General features: G+C 34.2%; 1 protein-coding gene across 6 annotated transcripts in view; it reads left to right on the top strand.

The window, feature by feature from the left end:
- The first annotated feature begins 760 nt into the window (after positions 1-760).
- Positions 761-7,780, top strand: part of SYCP1 (synaptonemal complex protein 1) — a 126,752-nt gene continuing 119,732 nt past the window's right edge. For 3 of the 6 annotated variants that reach the window (XM_073234394.1, XM_073234391.1, XM_073234390.1), the window contains exons 1-7: positions 762-913; positions 1,403-1,534; positions 2,450-2,534; positions 2,730-2,773; positions 2,942-2,998; positions 4,116-4,280; positions 4,983-5,050. In XM_073234394.1, coding sequence (XP_073090495.1) covers positions 1,427-1,534; positions 2,450-2,534; positions 2,730-2,773; positions 2,942-2,998; positions 4,116-4,280; positions 4,983-5,050 — 527 coding nt within the window. In that variant the 5' untranslated portion in view covers positions 762-913; positions 1,403-1,426. Of the gene's footprint in view, positions 1,090-1,402; positions 1,535-2,449; positions 2,535-2,729; positions 2,774-2,941; positions 2,999-4,115; positions 4,281-4,982; positions 5,051-7,780 lie in introns of all 6 variants that reach the window. The other 3 variants (XM_073234393.1, XM_073234392.1, XM_017661817.3) reach the window with 2 other exon arrangements.

The following is a 7,780-nucleotide window of genomic DNA, read 5'->3' as shown; positions in this document are numbered from 1 at the left end:
CCACTGTCATATCTCAGGTCCTCATACCTTATCCAGGCTATTAAAACTGTCTCCCTACTCCAGTTTCGTTAAGCCTGAACCATTTTTCGTATCACCAATTTTCTTCTAACGTTGGTCTTGCCTCCCTTTCTAGTAAAAATTCTTCAAGATTCCCGTCCACAAGTGCTTCGTATTTGCTAAGTCTCCTGTCTCATTTCTTGCCATTTTCCCACTTGGTCCTCACACACCTATACCATACTTCTTGCACTAATCACTCTCACAACTCCAGGGCCTTTCCTTCCTTCCCTCAGCCAGGAATAATCCCATTGACTACCTCTCCAGCTCCTCTTTTCACTCTTCAGTTCTCCAACAGGAGTGTACCACATCTGTGAAGCCTGTCCTGACGCCTCAAACCACTGTAAGGGCCCCTTTCCCTGCGTCCTAAGGACCTTTTGAAAATTACTGTGTTTAAATGACTACAGGGGTCTATGGTTGTTCATTTGCTCATTTCCTTCCTTCCTAAGACCGTGAACTCTTGGAGGCGGTAAATAGAGTTTTCACTCTCGGCCCAGTCTATCACAGAACCTTACAGTTCTGCTTGCATTCTCTGACAATACAAGCTTACACAACATCAACGCTAAGCAGAAACAGAAGCCAGGAAAGAACTGGAACCTTCGTAAAAGGAAATCTCGCGAGATGTTGTAGATCTTTGGCGTCCCGCGAGAGATGCTGCTGAGTGACCGTTATTTAGCCGTTAAACAGCGGTTTGCCTCGCGCCTCCCTGTGGGTCCTGAGGCGGAGCCATTTTTCGCTCCTCCCGAGGTTCGATGTTCTGGGCCAGAATCTCTGGTTGAATCTTTCTGTTTCTCTAATAAGGAGCAGGTTACAGTTCGCGTGGGCACCGAGACCGCGGTTTCCCGCTGGTTCTTTAAAGGTAAGCGCAGGTGGCAGTGAGTTCCTTTCCTGAGGACGGAACCCGAGCGGGGCGAAGTTTTGACACCGTGCCTTCGTCACCCAGCCAGCTGCCCCCGCGCCCGGACACCTCTGTGTCGTCTTCTTGGCAGCCACCTCCCTAGTTTTAGATGGAAGGACCTAAGTTCTTTCGGCGAGGTGATTGAACTTAATTGGGCTGGTGAGGGTAACGGGCTTCTTTTCTCGGGCTGTCGCAGTGAGGACTCTGCCGAGTTTCTCACATACTTAGTCTCTAGCGTGACGACTGGCGGTGGGGGGACGGTGGGAACAAATACCGGTGTTTTCACATTGATCACCCCAGCGATAAGTGACGCTGAAGGCTTATATTGTAGCAAAGGTTCATCTGTTCCTTTATATAGTCATTTATTATGTAAGCAACACCTTTAAAAATAATGTGTTAATGAAACAATGTAAAGCACTTTTTTTTTTAAACCCCCTTCTCGGGCTGTAGGTAATTACAACTGAAAGAGAGGAAATGGAGAAGCAAAAGCCCTTTAAGTTGTTTGTACCACCAAGATTAAGTAGCAGTCAGGTGTCTGCAGTGAAACCTCAGACCTTGGGAGGAGATTCTAATTTATTCAAGGTAAATTTGAATGTGAATCATGATGGACTATTCTTAACTTTAGGTGAATGAGGCAAAATGTACTTAATAACTGGTGATATTTTATGAGTAACTTTTTTCCAGTAAATATGGTCTGATTTACCCAAGACTTGAATAACATTGCTATGAGTGATTAATGAGCATACTTAATGTGTATTGGCATCATTCATTTGAAGAAATGTAGAACTCTGCATACATAATGGCATCTGCTTATTTTAATCTTCCCTCTTTCCTTAAATGATTTGAGACAACTTATAACAAATATACAATGAAATAGTAGAATATTAATTTAGGAGAATATTAGGGTCAAGAGAAGTTAAAATTTGGACAGATATGTTAACATACTGGTAAAAATTGTTGTGTGATTGAGCTCAACATTTGCCTCAGTTTCCTTGTTGACAGGATAGAAAGGAAAAATTCATTTATGTAGTAGAGTTCTTATTGGAATTATACCAAATTTCTCACGTGAAACAGCTTTTTTTAACTAAATTAAAAAAGCTCTCAGTGGAACTCTATATTGGAGATGGAATGAAGCAATGAATATTTTAATTTTACATGATGTAGAAAAATTCTATCAAGGGAAAAATTGTACTGAAATTGAAGAAAACTAATACTCTATGCTACTATTTAAAATCACTAATATTCCTGAATACTTAGAAAGCATTATTGTGTAATTTATACTTTAGTTTTATCTTGTAAATGAAAATACTTAAAGTTTTTAGCTTTCTTTACATAGCAAAAGCATTTGGTATCTTAAACACTGTATGTACATTAAAGGATTTGTAATTATAGTTACTACTTTAAACAGATATAAATAATGTATATAATTACATATTCCATTGCTAGTTATCAGAGTGACATGGGACATTATGTTTAAGAACCTCTTTGTGTTTCTAGAGTTTCAACAAATGCATTGAAGATAATTTTGGTTTTCCATTTGCAATGACTAAGCTCTCCAGAAATGGGGAAAACATTGATTCAGGTAGGAGACTGGAAAAGCAATATATCACCTTACATAGAAACATTTTTTAAATACACATTGCTAGATATTCAGCATAATACAGCTAGAAATACAGCATAAGTATTATATTGAAAGCCTTGATATTAAAGCTAAATATTACTAAATACAGAAAATAAGATTTGGCATATTTAATACCAGTTGTCTTTTATCTTGCAGATCCTGCTTTACAAAAAGTTAACTTTTTGCCCATGCTCGAACAGGTAAGTATAATACATGTTGACATAATTGGTTTAGGTATTGAATTGCTTGCTTGAAAAAGAAAAAAATATTTAGTTGCTGGATTACTAGTCTTCCAATATCTTATTGCTACTATTTGGAAACTCTCATCAGAAGTATTTTCTTACAGGAAACATTTATTTATTTTTTAGGTTGATAATTCTGACAGCTGTCACTACCAGGAAGGACTAAGAGAATCTGATTTTGAGGTTGGAATATTTCCCATCCATATTAAATTTCTTGTAATTGTAGTATCATTTATTATTATTTGTATATATCTTTCTTTTGAGGCTTCAAAAGGATTAATATTTGGCTAATGTTTCGTTATATCTTTAAAAGCCTTTTTTCCCATTTGTTTTCTTTTTAACTGCCGAAACACTAGGCTTCAGTATTTTCCTAGGCTATAAAAGTATCCATTGTTTAGGGGCAATTTAATTTTAAACCGTAGAAAGCAAGAATAGAAAAGGGGAGATAGATACAACCTGTGAAAAAACTGAGAGTCATCCAGTAATTTATGAACAATCCTTTAATTAATGTTATGATTGTTTGGTTTACTGTCTAAGGAATTTATAGGACATGATATACTTTTTATTTTAGTTTTAAGTATCATTCTTACAGCACATAATGTTTTTAAAACAAAGAGAAATTCCATGGCCTGATAAATTGCTGTATACTTTGTGCTGTGATTATGTATCAGAGAACTTAAAAATATGGAACTTATGTATTTTGATAGTAAAGATCCATCAGTAAGTAGAAATCAGTGTGATTTAAAAAAACAAACAAACTTACATTTACCTTATAATATAGAAATGGATAATGTAAGAAATCCAAAATAAAATCCAAGTGAAACCTCAGGTTAAATGATAGCTCTTGTGTTCACTGTTATTTTTCTTTTCATTGTATTTTAAACTTCATGTCATTGAGTTAACTCTTAAACTATTTGTATTAATAAAAATGTTTCAAGACCACTGTTACAATGTATAAATTTTTTGTAGAGTGATTTATTTTAGCTTTTAATGAGCCAGAGTTCTCATTGACTGAAATATTTCTAATTTCAGGTTAGGTACATTTTGAAGTTATTTGATATTATTCAGCAAGGTATAACTTAGGCAAGTGAGGAGTAACATTAGTGAAGTAGCTAATACTGCCTTAGTAGTTTAAAAAACTTATTGTAGTTTTCAGAGTGCTACTAGGACATAAACTGAGGAGAGATTTAATATCAACTCTTAAGATACCATTACTCATGAATATTTTCAATAGGCAGCTGTAGTTTGGTAATACTAAAATTTTGAACAATTTACCATGTTTGAAAACCTATTTTAATAGAATTCAGAGCCAATGAGCAGACTATATTCAAAACTATATAAGGAGGCTGAAAAGATCAAGAAGTGGAAAGTGGATGTAGACTCTGAACTGAAGCAGAAAGAAAATAAATTGCAAGAAAATAGAAAGATAATTGAAGCACAGCGGAAGGCCATTCAGGAACTACAGGTATAAACAAGATTTGAATTGAAAATATAGTATAGTAAATCTTAATCATAATGCTGTTTAAAATGGATTATTTCAGAGTTAAGTTGGGTTTATCTTGTTTCTATGATGTCGATTTTAAGGACAGTACTTTTTGAAGTTTCACTGGTATAAGTTGCATTTCAACTTCAAGATGGGCACAGAGAACCAGCTGTACAAAACTTAATGCAAATGATTAGGGAAATAATAAATTACTTTAGATAAAGATTAATGATTCTAATTTATAATAGAGTATTTTTATTAATTCCTATTACTGATGATGTTTTGTTTGATATAAATGTCTTATACTGGAATATGGCATTTGTAGATAAAACTTGAAATTTGAAACTGACTTCCATTTTATGGCATAATGAGAAAACAATGACAAGAAAATGCAACATTGGGTTAGGACAAAGATAAAACATCATTTTAAATGTTTAGGGAAGATAATATTGCAATAAAATATTGTTGGATACATTCTGAAAATGATTCAGCAAATTTGATTTCAGTTTGATGAAAGTGAGACCCATATTATGGGAAATCCATAAGCTGTGAGTTCTTTTTTTATGTGCAAAAAATTTTTATAGACTGTCATAGCATGTTAGCAAAGAAATGCTGCTTAATGATTATACTCATGTTGATTTTGCTAAGCATAATGTGATCAACTATTTTTGTTTTGGAAATTAGTTTGAAAATGAAAAAGTAAGTTTGAAATTAGAAGAAGGAATTCAAGAAAATAAAGATTTAATAAAAGAGTAAGTAATAATTTAATGAATTTGTTTCCAGATTTATTTATTTTTCCTAACTTACCATTAAAATAATTTCCAAAAAATTATTGAGCACTTTCTATTGTGTAATATTAATCTTATATATGGAATTCTACCTGGGTGCTATGGAAAAAGGAAGACATATTTTACATTCTTGCATTTGACCCTAGTAACTTCTCACTTTTAAAAATATCAGACAGGTGAGAATTTTGGGGATCAACAGAGATGAGGCTTAGAACCTCACACCCCCTGTTTTGAGAGAAATCTTCTTCATCCGTGGATGTTTTGTTGCCCTTGCCTAGCTTGGATTAATACTTAGTCTATAGGCACAGATCTGATTATCTACACTTGCCCTCTTACAGCACTAAATTATGCTTTCTATCTTTATCTTGCATCTACCTACCATTTCAGCATTTTATTTAAAAAAAATAAGGGAGAAATATGGGATTCACATATAAATCAAGTATAAAAATCAAATGAATCATCAAAAAAATATCAGACAGGAGAAATTATTAGTTGGCAACAAAAAAAATACATGATAATCCTGTACAATTGCCTATGTGTATTGCCTTCCTTTCTTTTTGCCTGTTGTTTTAGGTGCAGCATTTGTGAAATAAGGCTCAACTTAGTTCCAAGCTAATTTCTACTTTCAGATTCATGTTTTTGCCAATGTCCCAGTGATTTAACCATTAAAATTGGCTTAAAACTTTAGTGTCATCTTTGACTTTTCCTTTCCTTTGATCTAGGCAATAGCTAAGCCTTATTTTATACCTTTATCATATCATTCATGCAGAGTTTAATACAAAAACGTACATGTTTAATTCATCTGTTAAGCAGATATTTAATGGTTGAAAGATAATGTATGGGTCCACACAGAATACAAAATTTGTTTATTCCTACTTGTTTTAAGGAAAACATGCTAAGCATGGTTCCAGAAGCCCTATCACTTTATCAGTGAAGTTGCTAATAAGTAAAAAATGCTCTTATGACAAATTTTTTTTAGTCCAATTCAAAGACAACCTATGACTTCCTAGATAAAATTTAAATGTTACCCTTAATTTTTTCCCTCCCTAAATGAGGTTTGGTTATTACAGGTGGGGGAGAGAGAAGAGGAAAGTTCTAACAGTGTGTGTGCCTGCTGTATGTTTGGTATTTACTGGTTATTTTTATGTGGATAGTGTGATTGAGTTCCTGTAGTATGGTGTAAGACAGATCTACTGGAGCACTAACACCAGTATTTGATAACTTGTGAGCTTTCCTTAAATTTCTGCTTCCTGCACTAATAAACATACAGTTTTTGTGAATACCATAACTATTTAGTTTTGTTACATAGTGTACTGCAGTGCAACATAGTATAGTATAAAATTTATGCCATTTTTTGAGGTGGAGGGGAGTGACCTAATTTTTGGGTGTGATTTCCTTCTATTTTAAGGACTTGTTTCAGTTGAGTGTCAGTTTTGGCTTTAAATATTGAATTGTTAGTTTTCATCTGAGTGAACCTAGCATTTAGTTAAGAGCTTTGTCAAAATAAAGGTAGGAAACAAAGTTACACTTAAGGTAGAGTAACTTGATTATTGGATGACAAATTTAGTGTAAAGTTGCCTAGGACCAGCCTGTTCACTGATTATGACTTTCTTAAGGGGATGTAGATTTTTAGAGTATTATTTCATGTATTTTTGAGCTTGAAATAGACTTTGGGCATTTCAAAACCATAGTCTAGGCTCTAATAGGAGTTTGAGAGGAATGGGCACTTTGGCTCATTGGCATTTTTGAGCAGGAGAGAGTTTTAATATAATTTAGATAATACTGGAGGAACTATTGTTTTGTTTTTTGCTTATTTTGTTTTCTACATTTTTTTTTGATTTTTTTGATTTTTTAAAATTGAAGTGTAGTTGATACACAATATTGATTTCAAGTGTACAACACAGTGACTCAACAGTTACATACATTATTAAATCCTCACCCCAGTGTAGTTACTATCTGTCAACACAGAAAGATGTTACAGAACTATCAGCTATATTCTTCATGCTGTACTTTCATCCCCATGATTAACTTAGATTGAGATTTTTGTGCCTCTTTATCCCCTTTACCTACCCACCCCAACCCCTCCCCCATGGTAACCACCAGTCACTTTTCAGTGTCTATGAGTCTACTGCTGCTTTGTTCATTTAGTTTTGCTTTGGTTTTAGATCCCACATATAGGTGAAATCATGTGGTATTTGTCTTTCTCCACCTGGCTCATTTCACTTAGCATAATATCCTCTAGGTCCTTTCATATTGTCACAAATGGCAGCATTTGTTCCTTTTTTTAATGGCCAAATAATGTTCCATTCTGTAGGTGTACCATGTCTTCTTTATCCATTCATCTATTGATGGATACTTTGGTTGCTTCCATATCTTGGCTATTGTAAATAGTGTGGCGATAAACATAGGGGTGCATATGTCTTTTCAAATCAGGGATTTTGTTTTCTTCAGGTAATTTCCTGGAAGTGGAATTACTGGATTGAATGGTATTTCTCTTTTTAGTGTTTTGAAGAACCTCCATATTGTTTTCCACCTTGGCTGCATAAATTTACATTCCCACCAACAGTGTAGGAGGGTTCCCTTTTCTCCTCGCCAACACTTGTTATTTCTTGTCTTTTGGATAGTGGCTATTCTGACTAGTATGAGGTGATATTGTGGTTTTTATTTGCAATTCTCTGATGATTAGTGATGTGG

The sequence above is a fragment of the Manis javanica genome, chromosome 4 (genome assembly GCF_040802235.1).
Source record: "Manis javanica isolate MJ-LG chromosome 4, MJ_LKY, whole genome shotgun sequence".
Taxonomy (NCBI): Eukaryota; Metazoa; Chordata; class Mammalia; order Pholidota; family Manidae; genus Manis; species Manis javanica.
Note: the sequence above shows the minus strand (reverse complement) of the source record. Positions and strands in the feature narration are given on the sequence as shown.